Raw genomic sequence first — 17,347 nt, forward strand, 5'->3', positions numbered from 1 at the left:
GGAATTCAAAATATAGATTGGGAAGGGCTTATCTAGTGCAGGACTGTGTGTCAGTGCTGGTGTGCAAAAATGTCTATCTGAAATCTGGAGGGCAAGTATTTTAACAGCTTAATTTGCATGCAGCATGGGTACCAGTGGGGCCTCTATTTTAGGGGAGTAATTTATTCTGATATATTCTTTCATGAGAGTCATCAAAGCTGTGAAAGAATTAGTGAAATCACATCTACTAACTAAAAATCTAGGTCAGCTGTATCCGTCTTCACTTTTCCTTAGTAATTGCATGTACAAGCAGAATAATCCTGTAAAATTGATGTTCCACTGTATGGACTATGAATTGCTCATTCCTAACATGATTGAGAGAAATATTGTCCTTTCCAGGTAGTATGTTATCATTCTGGAGTTAATTAAGAAGATTACGATTTTCGGAAGTATGTTTTCCAGACAGAAAACAGCTCTGCTATTTAGTGCTCTTCACAAAGGCGTGATTCAAATAGGAATATGCAAGCCTGCTTGTGTCCTTCCCTATTTACAGAATGTCCATTGTCTGATGGTAAAATAACACGGGCAGAAAGCGATACGAGGGCTTACTAATGAAGTTACAAAGTGTGCTGCTGTGTCTGAAGTTTATTGTGCCTCCTAAACAAATAATGCTTTTTTCTTTTGCTGTCGGAAGTTCATTCTTTTCTCTGTGGACAGAAAAATACTGTAATGCTCTAAGGCCACATCATCTAGGAAATGTCATTCAAATACAGTGTGTGAAATCAAGATCTCAGGCAGGCTTTTTTAAGGACAGAAGAAAAACAGATTAGGAAGGTCTGTTACCATTTTACCTTCTGGCATTAAAAGCATCTTTCTCAGTATCAATTAATTCTGCCACCCCCACCCCTGCCCTCCTCCAAGCTCATTACTTTGGTACCATTGCTCCTGCTGAATTGATGCTCTTATCAGTTTATTTCATGCTTCATTTCTTTCACAGCCTGGTTTCCTGAGCTGCTTTGGAAGATTATTCGCTGAATAGTTTTTGTCATGCTTTTTAGTATTCATGCTGGTTCAGAAATACTCCAGAAAGGGGGAAGGGGAGCTTTCTTTCTGTTCTAATTGATTTGCTTTACTTGGAAAGATCACACTGATACTCCAGACTGAAATAATCCAGGATCAGTTCACTTCCATTTTCAAAGGCAAGAATAGAGGTATTAAAACTCTTCTATTTTCTCTGCAGCAAGCTCAGCCAAACACAGACTGGCGCTTCTCTCAGACCCAGAGACCTGGAACAAGTGGGTAAGTGCCTCTTTTCTTCATGTATGTGTCCGGTGAAGGTTCCTTTCCTTTGCATACCACTTCCAGTGCTGGGAGTTCCTTGACTGGCAGCTCTGCGGACGGGTGTTCCCTGTCATTGGTAGAACTGTCCAGCCAAAGAGTCTGAAGTCGGGCTGCTTCTGCATCCGTCCTGTTTGGTGGTGGTGTGTCAGCTGTTGTTTGCCGTGGTTTGTCTGGTTTGGTATCTACAGTGCAAGGAGACAGTCAGGAGCTGGAGGGAACTCCAGGTGAAGTTGTGAGATGGTTAAAGGAATGGAAAACATGCTTCACAGGGAAAGGATGCTTCTTTAAAGTGGATTTTGAGCACTTAGATTAGATTCTGAGTCCAAAATCTTGATTCCTCCTGTACGGAGGCCGCTGGAAATCACTGTGTGAGTCCCTTTACCAACCATGGAGCCTCAGGCTCTGTGCTGCTGAAGTGTGTTGCCTGCTGTGGCTTGAACACCTATTGCCAAACTGCTGTGTAAGCCCCTGTGGCAGCCAGAAGTTGAGTGGATGAGCCCCAGGTCCCCAAAGGCCCCTCTAGAGAAATGTGTCCCCAGCCACATCTAACTCAGCAGGAGCAGATAGCTCATGAAAGGCCACTGTTTGTGCTTTCTCCTGTGGGCTAGTCTGGCTGAATCAGGGTTGGAATGCCTGGATCTGTTTGTTGGAGAGTTTGGAACCTTCCTTGCATTCCTTGGGAAGTGCCATCACTAACATGGGATGGTTCATCCAGGTGAGGAGCCTTCTGCACGCTTCCTACTGGAACTGGACAACTGGGCAGAGGGAGGCTAAGAAAGAAGAAATTAAACCTCATGGGTCAGGACACTTACAGGAAGGCTGTCTCCTAAGGTCTGGTCTTGCTGTCAAAATCATGGCTGAGTTTTTGCCAGTTTGCATGTGATGTCCGAAAGATAAGAAGCCCTGTCAGCAGAGCAGAGACCTGCCTCCCAAGGGAGTACCCCTCTCTTGACTTTGCGCTCTCTTGCTCTGGCCCAACAAAGTTTGCTTTTCTTGGTCCACAGTGAGAAAGCATTGACAAGAAAATGTTGAGCAGGTGCCCTTCACCTCTCCCATCTTCCCTTCTGGTTCATAAGCAAGGGCAGGGATCCTCTTCAGAGGGTCAGCTTCCTTGAATGCCATCAGGGTAAGAAAGGACTTAAACTGGGAGTCCACCTTACTCTGTGAATACCCCAAGCAGAGGTTACTGTGTATGAGGGGAATGGCTCCATTTATATGGGAGAATTGATAAGTGAGAATTTATATGTGAAAAGATTATATCTTTTGGGGCATAACCAAGGATTATGCCCTTGGAGCAATCAGGAGTAAATTTAGATTATGCGCTTCCTTGGCTGGCTGGGTCTGGCACCATATCTTTGCAGAAAAGAGAGGAGCTCATGCCTCTGCTTTGTCATTCGTGGTGACCACTCGGGCAGCTCCTGTGGAGGTTTACATGGTGCTACAGGGAGCACCAGGTCCTGGATTTCAGTGTTGAAGCTTGTAGTTAAACACCTGCAGCAGCTGGTTGTGTTTGAGTATTTCCCTGGGTCTGGCTTGATAAATTAACTTATCAGAAAATTAAAAGGCTCCTATATCCAACTTGTTGCAGCAATTAAACTTTGTTACTAGGCTTTTCTAGCTGACATAGCTAAAATGGAGTGAGGGTATGATGTAGAGTAGATAAAGCATTCCTACTAGAAACCAGACTTTAAAACAAGGCTATCACTGGAGCAGTTTTCTCAGAGGTCTGTTGGATTCCCCATCACTGACAACATTTTAATCAAGAAAAATCTTTCTAACCATTTACGCTCTAGTTCAAATGACAATTAACAAGGCCCTGTTAATACAGAAGTGCACCAGAGCTGCTGTAATAGTTTTGTTATGAGAAGTGAGTAAATGAGCCCCATCAGAGCAAGCTCTGTTGTTCCCTCTTCTAGCATCATGCTGGAGCTCTTCAAGGCACAGAGCTGATGCAGTCCAGACCTACTTAACAAGAGGGACCTTTTCTCAGGTCATGGGACAGTGACCCTCCCCCCAGCCCCCAGCCTCTGCCTGAAGCTCTTTACAAGCTCCAGCCCCTTCCCAGTCCCTAAATGGGAGCAGCAGCATGTGGGGTGGGAAGAGAGAGGGCAGGAGGAACGGCAGCCTCAGACTCTTGTTCATGGGGAGCTGAACTAGCATGGCATGTTGGTTCTGGTGCTGAGCCATGATGTTACCCCTGGTGATCTGTGACTTGGGTGCCCACGGTAGCAGCTTGTGTCAGTGCCTGTTGGGGCAGGGGTTCCCTCAGCACGGGCTGGCCCCTGGGTTTGGAGAGGGACTTTGCCCAAGCACAGGCTGGTACTGAAATAACTCAGTGGATTTTAATTCCTGCTGGTTTTCCCCACATGCCTGTGTGCAGATTTCACATTAGCAGTGAAACAGCTATTGCTGATTTTTTTCCCATGTTTCTTTTATCCTGTTTTAAGTTGAATCAAGGAGATGTTTTTATTCTAAACCTGTGTTACAGTACTAAAGGATGGAAATAGAAAGTGCTATCATATCTTTAGTGCCCAGCCCTGACGTCTCTCTGATGATCAAACAGAGAAATCCGGGAGAGCAGTCTGCTCCCCGTTGTTCTTTCCCATGCTCTTCCCAGTGTTTTGATACCTGGTGTGTGAATTCCCCAGGCACTGGTTGGTATTACAGGTATTAAAGAGCGTGCAAGGGCAGCTGCCTGAGCCCTGCCTGCTGTTTCTCTCTCCAATGTTAGCTTATATACAGCTGTGTCTGCTGCTGGCAGGGAAGCCTGTCCAGCACCATGAGCTCTCTCTCTGATGGGCTTTGCTTGGTGCCTGGGGAACACAGGCCACCTCTTAGCTGAAAAGAAAAAAAAAAGAATGTGCTCTTAAATGCATTTGTCTGACCCAAATTAAATAGCAATAAAGACAAGGCAGCTTAGGCTAGCAGTTTGAGTGGATCTCGGAGGGAGGCCAGCACTGACCCTAAGCCAGAAAGCAGGTTTAAACCCCTGTTGTGATTTCTCCTTTGCTGCCTTCGTGGGAGTTAGAGAGGAACAATCCTGTCTTTTCTGAGTAGCTGTATCCACTGAAACAAATTGCACCTGTCTCCAAGTACCTGGAACGGGGCAAAACTCGGGGTAAGCTCAGTAAGGCAGGGACTGTGTCTTGATCTCATATATCACTGCATTCAGAGTGCTGTTACGGGACAACAAAGATAATTTGTTCTTTGTTTTGAAACACAGGAGAGCTGTGGTGCACATGCTCAGGAAATAAGGTCTCAGACAATACCCTCTGAAAATGTGATAGGGAGTCAGACCTGAGCAGAGTAATTCTCAGTCTATTTTTGGAGAAACAGGAGGACAGGTTTATTCATTTAATGATTGTAGTTTGTGTAAAAGCAAAAAAAAAAAGAAAAAGAAGAGCCCCCGTGCTGTCTCTGGGCAGATGTAAATTAATACAGAATGACACCAGGCAGCAGATGCCATTCCCCGATGAATCAGATCAGTGGCTGTAGTGGAGATTACAGCAATGAATTGTCCAAAGTGAAGTAGGTGTACGGTCTGGCAGCATTGCAGGACATTCCTGGGGGATTTCCTGGGAGTGTGTGGCATATGGGGGGAGAATGCAGGGACTGGGACCGGTACAAGGGAACCATCTCGTTGCTTTTTCACTAGCTGCCAAAGGAACAGAGACCAGACTTGTGCCCTGCACGTTCGTGGTACTTGCCTGACCCCATAGCTCTTTGCATTGATCTCTCTGTGATGGTTTAGTGAGGAAAACGTGGGGCTTAAATCAGGATTCCCTTTCTGGAGGAGTGGGAAGGCATCTGTGTTGCTCACAGGTGGGCATGAGAGGGTGGGACATCCTGGGCTGGGAAAAGCCACTATGTCCTTGGCAGCTTGTGGGAGGAGTGTGGACAATCTCGGTTTGTGTGGGCAGGCTAGAAGGTGATCCCAGGCAAGAGACACAGGAGGAGGTGGGGAGCAGTCTGGGAATCCCCAGCCACTGCAGGGAAGGAAGGAGCAAAGCATTCAAACAAGATACAGAATGCCATTTCACACAACTCCTCCATTTATTTTCTCCAATCCTAAATCTCTATGTGTTAATGCTTTACAATGCTGTTTTGAGCCAACCTCCCCCGTCTAGGCCAAACAGAGCCAATAGTGATGTTTGCTTCACTTACCCATTAAACAGCATCACAGGTGCCCCATGACCCTGGCCGCAGAAGGGGTTTGGGGCTGACAGTGGAACTACTGCAGCAGTGCCCAGAGGAGAGCTATGAAGGAAAGGCTGGTTTTTTAATTCTTTGGGTTTTTTTCACACAAGAGCTCCAAGAGCTGGGCTTGCAGGACTAAACAACAGCCTGCCTGCATGTGGTGGCGGGCAGGGAGGGGAGAAGAGTTGTCCCAGGAAATAGTCCTTACAGCTCTCAGGAGCATCTTGGTGCTCAGAGCATGCAGATGCTGCCAAAGGGTGCTGCAGCTCAGGGAGGCTTCTAATGTGTGTTTGCGTTGGTCAGGAGGTCCTGCATGACAGAAGCACCCCAGTGTACCAGGACATGCTCCTGCTGAGGGGACCCCATGTGTGCATGTCTGGGTGGCACATCCCAGAGCACACAGTAGCTAGGGCCAGAGACAGCGATGTGGATGTTCATGGGCTTACCCAGCATGGGGGTGGATACACAGCAGAAAGACAACTGGCCACAGATGCAGGCTTTACCATGTCCTTCCGAAAAAAACCCAACCCAACAAACCACTTGCTAACCCAGCAGCCATAGAGGGATGTCTGTGTGTGTTGTAACCCCCTAGGAATTTACATTGCAAGTTTGTGTAATGTTACAGTGGACAAAGTAGTGAGTGCTATAAAGCACATGCACAGGTGCAGCAGTGGGGATGTATAGGTAAACACTGACAGATTTACCTTCCGTTTGCTCTTTCATTGAAAATGTGTGAAAACAGGCACTTGCTGGGCAGAGGTGCTGAGCAAGCTGCAGCCTGAAGCAGTCTGCTCCCTCCCTTCCAGTGTCACAACTGGGTTGCAGAGTCAGGTCCCTGTGGCTGTGACCCTCCTTTTCAGAGAATCATAAATTCACAGAATGGTTTGGATTGGAAGGGACCTTTAAAGAGCATCCAGTCCAGTGCCCCCTGCCATGGGCAAGGACATCCTTCACTAGGTCAGGTCGCTCAAAGCCCTGTCCAGCCTGGCCTTGAGCACTGCCAGGGATGGGGCACCCACATCTGCTCTGGGCAGCCTGTGCCAGTGCCTTGCTGCCCTCATTTTAAAGAATTTCTCCCTAATATCTAATCTAACCTACTCTCAGTTTAAAACCTTTGCCTCATGTCCTGTCATGACAGGCCCTGGTAAAAAGTCTCTCTCCATCTCTCTTATAAGCTGCCTTTATATATGGAAAGGCTGCACTGAGGTCCCCCGTAGCCTTCTGTTCTCCAGGGTGAACAACTCCGACTCCCTCAGCTTCCCTCTGTGGCAGAGCTTTTCCAGCCCTTGGACCATTTCTGTGGCCTCCCCTGGACCCACTCTGCCAGGTCTGTGTCTGTCTTGTGCTGGGGACCCCAGAGCTGGACGCAGTGCTCCAGGGGCGAGACTCATGAGAGTGGAGCAGAGGGGGAGAATCCCCTCCCTCGACCTGCTGGCCATGCTGCTGGTGATGCAGCCCAGGACACACTTGGCTTTCGGAGCTGTGAGTGCACGTTGCTGGCTCATGTCCCATTTGTCACCTACCAGTATCCCCAAGTCCTCCACAGGGCTGCTCTCAGCCCATTCATCCCCCAGTCTGTATTGAAACAGAAGATTGCCCCAACACAGGTGCAGGACCTTGCACTTGCCCTTGTTGAACTTCATGAGGTTCATGTCGGCCCACTCCTCCAGCCTGTGCAGGTCCCTGGTGTTTCCCACCACAGTATCTGCTCCTGCCGCCCTCCTGTGCACCATGTGGTGAGGGTCTCCCTGCGCTCTTCTTTTCTGTTCCCCACCGCATCTCCTGCTCCCTCTCTCCCTGCCCCAGCACCACTGTCACCCCACACAGCATCCCAGGCTGTGCCCAGCTCCGAACCAGCAGCAGAAAAAGCAGCTTTGCTGTGTCCAGCCACCCATGTGATGATGGGCAGTGACAAGCAAGCTGGTGGGACGGGCATGACTGGCAACTGAGCCTTTCCCTAGTGCGAGACACCAGTGAGGGTCTTTCTTGGTTGATTTTCATGCAAGTAGTTTAAGAATATCAGAAACTTCCACCTGGCTGTTGGAGCTGGTTGAAACCACTCAACAGTTTCCAGAAGCTGGGGGTAATCGAATGAGTGAATGGGAAGTGTGGAGAAAACAGGCTGAAAAAGGGAAAAGGAGACAGTTGTCAGGGCAATGTCACCTGGAGAGCATGCAGCTAGTAGGACGTGGACTGCAGCTGGTGTCACCATGGTGTGGGGAAGGCCAGGAGCCCTGGAAGCGATCACTGGCACTTCTGGGCTTCCCATCCTTAGCTTCTCATTGACAGGAGCAAGAGGAGCATCAGAAATAACTGCCACCCTGGGGAGTTTAGGAGATAATTGTTATCCTCAGATTTCCATCCCAAATGTACTCAAGGTTTGAAGCCAACATGGTATTCACTTTACCAGGTGATGTTCCATATGTTTTGCAGATGAATCAAAAGAGGTGCAAACAGTCTTTGAGCTAAAATTGCTGCTTCTTCTGACTGGTTTGCGTTTGTCTGCCTGTTCAGATGCTTGAGTATTGAGTGACTCCTTCATAGCCCCTGCAGCATGCAGAGCGTGGAGCTGCTCTCAGCTGCCTTCCAGGGACTTGAGGAGGTGTGAGTGGAGCCTGAAAAATCACAGCAGCCTTTGGGAATGCCTTTGAGGTCATCACTTTGCAGGAACAGCCATAATCTAAGTGACACAATGTGCTCCTAAGACTGAGAGCCACTGCACTTTAATGTGGGCTGCAGACCCCGGAGTGAAGGAGTTGTGCTAGTGAAGGGTCTCTGCTCTGAAGGGAGGGGTTTCCACCTGCCAAAGCCTCTGGGGCTGCAGAGCTCACATCATCAGCTGGTGCCAGGTCCTGGGGAGCCTGGGAGAGAAGCTGCATTTCTGGGGAATATTTGAGGTGTTTTTTCGTGCCCAGTGATGCAGGCCATGCCAGACCCCAGCCTGTGTGTGTCTTTTGCTCAGCAAACACCTCAGAGGGAACCACAGAAGCCCAGCAAGGGCCAGATGGTAACACCTGCCAGGTTTGGTGTTGCCCTGAGTCGTGAAACATGAAGGATTGAAGACCACTCAGAGGCTCATGGCTTTGAGGTGCTGGTGCATGGCCAGAGAAGAGCAACGGAGCTGGGGAAAGGTCTGTAGCACAAGAGTTACACGGAGCGGCTGAGGGAACTGGGGGTGTTTAGCCTGGAGAGGAGAAGGCTCGGGGAGACCTTATCGCTCTCTACACCTACCTGAAAGGAGGCTGTAGCAAGGTGGGTGTCAGTCTCTTTTCCCAAGTAACAAACGATAGGACAAGAGGAAACGGCCTCAAATTGAGCCAGGGGAGGTTTAGGTTGGGTATTGGGAAAAATTTCTTCACAGAAAGGGTGGTCAAGCATTGAAAGAGGCTGTCCAGGGAGATGGTGGAGTCACCATCCCTGGAGGTATTTAAAAGATGTGTAGGTGTAGCACTTAGGGACATGGTTTAGTGGTGGACTGCGCAGTTAACAGTTGGACTTGGTGATCTTAAAGGTCTTTTCCAATCTAAATGATTCTATGGTTCTGTGACTGTGGTGTCATATCAAATGCTGCAGAGAAAATGCTGCTTTAAAACATTACAAGGCTGCTCAGAGTCTGGCTTTGCTCTCAGCATGGGCTGCAGCCCCATGGCACAAATCTGGAGTGGATTTGGGGTGCTGGGACAGGCAGGAGCTGTTTTGACACTGGGAGCAGGAGTTGTCCCCAGATAACTGCTCTCCTTTCCCCTCCTGCAGAGCTGAGCCGATCCTGGGACTGGAAGCTGAAGGTTTTGTAGTGATGTGCCCTGGTCCCAACCCACCTCCTTTTCCACAGCTGGGAAACTACAGAGGTGGTCCCCTGTGCTGTGCATGCTGCCATGTGAGCACTCCTGCTTGCAGGGTTCAACCTTTATATTGTCTATTAACAGCCCAAATCTCAGCAGACTCCGCATTTGAGCTTCTTTCTAGATCACATAGCTCTCTTCAGCTGAACGTTTCCTTCCCTTATTGACCATCCTGGGCCAATAATCCCCTTACCTGCATTTGTTGCAGCCCTTGAAGTCTGAGCCATCCAGATCCTGCCAAGTGGGACAAAAGATGGAGAGTCTTTTAAGAGGGGAGATGTCCTAGCAATGGGACACGTTTCTCATTCTGGACACCCCACCCCCCACCCCACCCCCCCAATATCAGGAGTTTCAGCATCACAGTGTTATGTATAGAAATGCTATTTTAGGTAATTTAGCAGGTGCTGTGTGTATTAGTGTATTAGTTTAATTTTTCTCTCTCCATCTGCTTCCTGTGCAGCTGAGCACATGCCATGGCTTGCTGCAGAAGTGCAGGGATCTGACAAATAGGCCCGATAACCTTTCCAAAGAATTTCTCAAAATATCCTTCCTGGTGGGTTTGAGGCATGGATGGTAGCAGGATGGGCTGGGTGAAGTAATTGCTTGTCTCAGCATCTCCATCTCATTCAGGAGGGCTAGAAGAATATCCGGGAGCAGGGATGCTGCACCTGGTCCCCCTTTTAGAGGTAGCGTGCCCTTTTGTGCTACCTTCGCCTGGCAGAGCAGCAGCTCAGCTGCTGTGCTGGCTGGAATTAAGGAATGCTTTGGGAGGCTGCAAATCTTCCCCCTGCTTGCCTGCTAACATTTTCAATCCCATCTTTGCAAAGTCATGATCTTAAAGCGGAGCCTCATCCAGGCCCTCTCCAGCCCCTGTAATTGCATTACAGAAGCGGCAGGGAATGTGCGGAGCCGGGGGAGCATGGGGGAAGGGCCAGCAGCATCCTCTCTTAAGAAGAGGAGAAGGGCAGGGAACTGTGGCAGTTTTCAAGTTGGTTCCATTTTTTTGGAGGCTGGGGGAGGCAGGAGGGTGGTGGGCTGTGGGCCATGGCTGTGGGAAGCTGATGTGGGCAGTAGGACAGAGGGATGCTAACCCTGGGGCTGCATCCCCAGCCGTGGGGCTGTGTCCCCAGCACACCTTGAGCTCAGTGGAGGCTCAGCACCAGCAGGGATGGATTCATTCTCTCTTGTCACTTTGCCAGCCTGGAAACGTGCAGGCTGAGATTTTATTTCTGCTGCTATCTCTGCCTGGAGCTGTGTGTGGGAGGCAGCAGGGGGAGTGGGGAGGGCTCGGAGGAAGCTGGGAGAGAGGAAACAGCAGTGCAGGGGGGTTTAGACAGGAGGGGCAGCCTGGGGGAACCAAGGGCTGTCTGGGAATGGAGGAATGGGCTTGAAGATACCCCCTGGCCCTGGGAACTGGGTGGGGAGGGGAGGGCAGAGTGCTGCCCCAGGCAGGCTGCTGGGGCTGGTGACTGGATGGTGGGAGCAGCAGCTGGAGCTGGGGAGCAAATGGGAGCAAAAGGGGAGGAGGCTGGGAGGAGAAACAAACCCTAGCCACATCCCCCTCCCCTGAGTGGGGAAGTTTGGGGGCAGCTGGGGACCGGGGGTGGGAGCTGTGCTGGTGGGGGGCCACTGCTATAGGATCCAGAAAGCCTCAAATGGAAGAGGAGGGAGGATGCTGAGGGTATCCCAGGAAAACCCCCAGGCCAAGCACTGCCTGCAGCCCTGCCAGGCACCCCAAGAGTGCTGGGCTGTCCTCTCCAGCCCCTGGGGCTCTGACAGCACTGCTCTGGCATGAATAAACTTTTCCAGTTTGTTGTGGCACGGCTACGGCTCATGTTTCCAGCTGCAGAGTGAGGAAAACAATTTTTCAGGAATCCAACAGGCAGTTGTGCAAATAAATGTTTGCAAGGCCTTTGGCTGCCATAGTGACGATCTCCATAGCAACCCTGCAAGGAAATTAATAATTCTGAGCTCAAAGTGCAAGTTAAAAAGGGTTGTGGTGGCCGGGGGTACCGAAAAATAGTTGGTCAGCAAAGCAGCCAGGTCCACCCTGCACTGCTTGGGTGGACGCCTGTGGAAGCCCTCGGGAATGGGGCAGCCTTGCAATGCAGCTTGCTGTGGGGCTGTGCCAAGGCTGTGGGGCAGGCCTTATGTTTCAGCATTCCCTGATTTCCACGTAGCCAGGTTTAATGAAGGCGTTTGCAGATCACGCACTGGCAGTACCTGCCTCTGCTGGCACAGCCTCCATTCAATGCTCTGTGTCTCTCATGCCCTGAGCCCTCTAAGATGCTGCATCCCTGGGTTTGTCTCAAATGTGGGCTTGCTTCCTTCCCTCCAGTCCTAGCTGTGCTGGAAACGTTCCCGAAAATGAAAGCCAGCTTTTTTCTGAGCTTTGAAGTGTGGAGTGGAATTGAACAGAGAGAGAGAGAGAGAGAGAGGGAAAAAAAAGTATCCTATGGGGGATGGGTTTTAGAAAAAAAACCCTATTGAGTCAACGGCATTTGTATTAAAAACATCAAGTCCTTGGAGTCATTTCCATAGGAACCAGCCCTCCCGTTCTGGGCAGCCTGCTTGCAGAAGCACCCAAGGCTGTGGCAAAGTAGGGAGCAGTGCTGCAAGGGGGGCTCCAAGGTCTGCCTGCCACGGGCAGGGGCTGCAGGGAGGGCAGGCTGCTTTCTGTTGAATTGGTGATTCACAGCTCCATCCTGTAGCCGTGGAACGTGGCCAGATCTGGTCATCAGCTGTGTGCCTTTTTCCAATGTGAGAAGATATTTTTGGGCGTTTTTAAGATTACAGCACTTGTTTTTTTCTGTGCCTGTGAATTCTGGATGATTGCACTGCAAATAATTGAGGCATTTGAATTTCCTGCTTAATGTGAGATCAATAGTGTATTTTGCAACTTCAAGGCATTTCTAAAATAGCTTTTCTGTGTGGCCTTATGAGGAGCAAGCACACAGCTTTGGGGGTGTTTATGCAGACTTTGGGTAATCTGGGTCAGTAAGTTTGCAGAAAACGACCTAGCGGCTGCCAGGTTGAACACAAGTCACCAGTCCACCCTTGCTGTGATGGAGACTGACTGGGTTTTACGGGTAAGATTGTAGCTAGCAAGTTAAGATAAGAGATGATTACCCTCAATTCAGCACCTACAGGACCGCACGTAGAGCACTGTGTCCAGTGTTGAGCTCCCTGCTGCAAAACAGACATGGCCATATGGGAACCACCAAAATGATCAGAGGTCTGGAGCCTGAGGCAGGGAAGGAGAGGTTGAGAGAGTTTCTTCAGCTTGGGGGCATAAGAGGTGGGAGAAGGGTCTCTTGCTGTCTTCAGAGGTGCACAATGAAAGGATGAGGGGCAACGGGCACACATTGCAACAAGACCAATTTGAAGTAGATGTTAGGAAATATTTTTCACTCAGGGGTGGTCAAACACTGGAACAGGAGGCCAGAGAGGTGGAGAAATCTCATACTCAAAATGTGGCTGCTCAGGACCTGAGCATCAAGTTGGGTCTGGCTGAAAACTTGGCTCTGCTTTGAGTGGGAGGTGGGACCAGAGCCTTTCCCACCTTCCTCAGGCTGGGTACTTCATGTCCCTCTCCAACTGAATCAGTCTGTGATTTTGTGGTCCCACAGGGCATTAAGGGGTTGTAGTGCTTTGGCTGTCCCCTGACACTGGAGTATAGCCATAACGCAGGGGCTAGTGAAGCCCACCACGTAAGATAACTCCCTCTCTAAGACCAGAAGGAAGGAAAGGGGTCCAACATGCTGCCTGTCTCCCCATCCTCTGGGGATGAACCCCACTCTGCTTGCTGGTGGTTCACGGTCACCTTCCCTGGGGGCACACAGCTCTAAAACAAACTCAAAACAACCTGAACAAGATCCACATGTTTCTTGTACAGCCGCTCCTCTCGTGCAGTGCACCAGAGGGGTTGGACTGTGTCATTCAACCCCTTCCCAGGCTGCAGGGACTAACCACTGCCCTTCTTCCTTTCCCCTTTCCAACTCAACCCTGCTCAACGCTGGTGCTCAGTGGTGGCCAGCTGTCCTGTCTGTGCCTGCATGCAGCCATGGGGCCAAGGGCCATTGGGGTGGAGAGTGAGGACCACCTGACTGGGAGCTCTGTGAGGTTCGGGGTCCTGGTGCTACCTCCCAGGTGAATGCCCTGACCACAGCGTTAGCCTTTCCTTACATGCATTCCTGCTGTCCTGGGGCACAGAGGCACGGCTTTGACAGGAGGCAGGAGGAGCTTCTGCCCAGTGCAGCCCATTGCCTGAAGGAGAGAGGTGGGAGGGGAGGTAAGAGTCTTTTGGGAGGTGGAAAATGTTACGCCAGCACTGCCTTATCAAACAGGGAGTTGCACCTAGACTTCTAATTTCAAAACAGAGTTCAGACCACTGGAATATCAAAATAAATAAAAAATTAAAATAATGGATTTGGCACTACCTTGTGCTTTTCTTTTCCCCATCCTTGGATCCCATCACTGTGCTGGCGAAGCCCCCAGAGGCAGAATCAGCGGCCAGGAGGCACCAGGGTGTTCCTGGGCAGCTTTCCTGCAGCCCTGAAAAACCTGGGAACCTGAGCTGCCAGCTGGGGTGCGCCAGCTGGTCCGGCAGGAGCTGCTGGGGTTAACTGGTGGCTGAATGGGTTGTGATTTGCAGTGGAGTTTATGTTCCTAAGTCCTTTATCTGATCTAGCCCAGGGCTCTATTCCCAGCCCTACTTGTGACATTAACAGGTCACTGAAGCCCCAGGGCTGTCCCCACCGTGTCCTCATGGCCTGGACTTGCCTGCACGCTGTTTGTTGGCACAGCACCGAGTGCAGGGCAGCAGTACCCACATCCAAGGAGGCTCAGCACAACCATCATGCAAACACTGAAAGCGATTTGCAAGGCAGGCAAGCCTCGCTTCTGGCCTTGAAACTGCCACCACACATGTGCGGAGGCGTGATATAAATAGTTTTTGGGATGCCGTGGGTTGCAGCAGACAGCAGGTATTTTAGAAGCAGTGCTGTTGGCAGTGTCATGCCAGGGCAGCCTCTGCTACATTAGTGATTGCTTGCATCCTCCACAGACAAACCAGTGTGAGGGCAGTGCCCTGTGCCTGGCTGGGGATGGGTCAGGCAGGGGAAGGGATGGATGGTTGTGTCATCTTGGCACAGGTCCTGCATGTCTTTGCACAAGTTGCTTAAGACCAGATTTTCCACAGAGTACCTGGGAGTGTCCATACATGAATCCTTACACACCAATCTTGTGTTTCAAAGGGAGCTTGCCCATATAGACCCTTCACTGGTCCCATACCAAGCTGTGTGACTGAGCAGGGCCTGATCAGAGCTCATAGGCACTCTTACCCATCCTGTGCATCTGCAGTTTCGCTTCTTGTGTGCAGGACATTTGCGCAGGGAGGATGGTTGAAGCTGTTGTGCATTCAGGGCTTCCTTCTTTGCAGAGCTTTGATGCAGCTGGGACAGTAGCTGCCCACGCAGCAAGGTTAGTGTGGCAGACAAAACCTTCAAAGACGTGCTGTGGGTCCATCCCATTTCCGAAATGGCCGTATTGAGCCTGTCCTGTGTGTGACGGCTGCAGCGGGTGCAGCCAGCAGGGGCACTTGGGCGGCGGGGTGCTCAGCATGGTGGTGAAGAGCCCATCTGCTGCCCAGCACGCAGCACTGAATTGGTACCGGCACTGCCTGCGCTGGCATTTGCAACATGCGGGGAGCCAAGCATTCGAGCACGGAGCTGCCGGCAGGAGACCCCAGAGCTTGTGGAGATCTTGGCTGCTTGAGCATGTCTGAGCAGGGCTCTGTGGTCTAAGCAGGGCTTTGGGGTCTGGCAGCTCCTGGGTGTAAGGGCTGGGACCACAGCGGTAGAGGAGGAGGAGGCCACCTCAGTGCCTTGCAGCCTGGTGGTTTGAACACTTGCCTGGGAAACGGGCTCAGCTCTATCCAAGGGGAAGGACTTTCAACCCCACTGCCCACCTCACTTCTGGAGAGCTCCCAGCTGCAAGAGCAGGGCAGCCTTTGTCCCAGGCAAGCCAGCGCACAACCAAGGGGGCAGATCCTGGCATCCCAGCAGGTGAGCAGAGCACTTGGCTGGGGAAGGAGAGACACCCAGTTGTCTGAGTGATGTGGTCACTTAGAGTCAGAGCAGAGGAGGACCCAGGAAGCTGGTGAGATGTTTAGGTCTGTGCTGGAAGTGGGGAGGCTCTGGTGGGGCTCTGGGAGCACAGTGCTGGCCCCTCCGGAGGGGAAGTGCCACCACCAGTGAGCAGTGGCCAAGCACAGCTGGCACCTGGCAAACATGAAAGCAGGGCTTTGTTAGACTGCACACAGACTGCTGATTGTAACCTCAGTCATGAAACCTCCTTGACTGAAGTGTGATAGCATCCCCAGAGGTTTCCCAGGCAGATCTCTGGGGCTCAGCCGTGCCGCCCCCCCCCCCCCCCCCCCCCCAGTGCCAGGGAACCAAGGCAGGTGCCCACCTCCCTTCTCTCCTCCCTCTGTTGCTCCAGCCTCCCCAAGACTGTTTGCTGCCAGCTCTGCAGAGCTGGCAGCTGCTCTTGCACTCCCGTCAGAGCAAGTTTTGTAGTATTAGGCAGCTGGCTCCATGCTAATCCCAAAGCCCACCATGCCATGGGGTTTTCTCACCCTCCATCTTACATATGAAGATGCAGAACAGAGTTGTAGCCTCAGATAGGTTGAAACGTGCATCCAGTCACATGGCCTGCAGAAGGAACAGACAACCTGGTCATACCAAGGTGTATACGCCTCTGGGGCTTTAGGACCAGCATTTTTTGTGGTATTACATTATACTGGTGGGAAGGCATTGCATTATATTGGTGGAATTTTGAGGTGATGAGGTGCTGGCAGTCTCTGAAGTCAGCAAGAGTTAGGTAGGTGTTTCTGGAAGTACCACTGAGCTCCCAAGTGCTTTTGGTATTAGTGGTTATTCTTCAATAGATCCCTGGTGAGGGATGGAGACCTCTGAAAGTGTCTTGGCTCTTGACTGCTATTTAACAGAAGGATTTAAAGCCTTCAAACTCCTCTTCGCCAGCGAGTGAGCCCACAGCCTTGGCTTCTCCTGTGCTTTGACAAGCCCACTCCTCCTGAGCAAGCTGCAGTAACTTGCTGTTTCTTTTCTTTTCCCATAGCTCCCAGAATGGAGAGGAAGGCGGAGCCTGGCCAAACAACCAGTTTGACACGGAGATGCTCCAAGCCATGATCCTGGCTTCAGCAAACGGTTGGTCTTCATTGCATGTGGGAAAACCATGGCACTTGCTCTCACATGGACATCTCAGATGCATGCTGTTAGATAAGATGCTGGTGGGATTGATGTGTCTGGGTTAACTGGGGTGGCTTCAAAAGTCCTTCTTCAATAGACACTGGTGGAAAAGCACTGCTGTCTGTATTACCGTGTAGAGGAGAGAGATCAGCAAGGGTTCAGGCAGAGGAGATACCAGATAGCCATCAGTATCGGGCATGCTGTAGGCAGGGGCACCTCTTCCACCCACACTATATTATCTATGTACTGGAAAGAACATTATCCAGCTTGTGATGCAGTTATGTTATATGAAAGAGCCAGTTTTGAGATGATGTTTTATAAAGTACTTTGTTCCAGAAGGTCACAGTAAATGAAATGTCCGCTGTGTTGCAACTTGCTGTAGGGGGAAGAGTTAGGAAGCGTAGAAGATTTGCCTGTGGCTAGAGCCTGGGCCAGGAATACGGTAAATGCCCGACTCTGTATCCCCAACAACCGTTGTGTCCAGAGGTGCAGGCACATGCCCCCTGCTCACACCGTATCCCTCTGCCAGGCCGTGGGCTCACCGAGCCTCGTCCCACAGGCTGCTGCTGGCTCTTTGCAGCTGTAGTCATGGGAGTTTGGGTTGAGGTTATTTTGGATTAGTTTGTTCTGGTTTATGGCTGTGCCATGTGGAAGCAGTGGGCAGGGAGGGGTGTTCCCACGCACCCACAGTCTCCATGGCTTTATATAAAAGTACAA

At 50.8% G+C, this 17,347-nt stretch overlaps 1 protein-coding gene across 12 annotated transcripts in view; it reads left to right on the forward strand.

Annotated features, from left to right (window-relative positions):
* LOC308068594 (protocadherin gamma-A4-like) overlaps nucleotides 1-17,347 on the forward strand; it is a 70,277-nt gene that overhangs the window by 46,337 nt on the left and 6,593 nt on the right. For 11 of the 12 annotated variants that reach the window (XM_080399463.1, XM_080399468.1, XM_080399459.1 and 8 more), the window contains exons 2-3: nucleotides 1,220-1,278; nucleotides 16,500-16,588. In XM_080399463.1, coding sequence (XP_080255589.1) covers nucleotides 1,220-1,278; nucleotides 16,500-16,588 — 148 coding nt within the window. The remainder of the gene's footprint in view (nucleotides 1-1,219; nucleotides 1,279-16,499; nucleotides 16,589-17,347) is intronic. The other variant, XM_080399462.1, reaches the window with a different exon arrangement.

Source organism: Falco punctatus (genome assembly GCF_963210335.1).
Source record: "Falco punctatus genome assembly, chromosome: 8".
Taxonomy (NCBI): Eukaryota; Metazoa; Chordata; class Aves; order Falconiformes; family Falconidae; genus Falco; species Falco punctatus.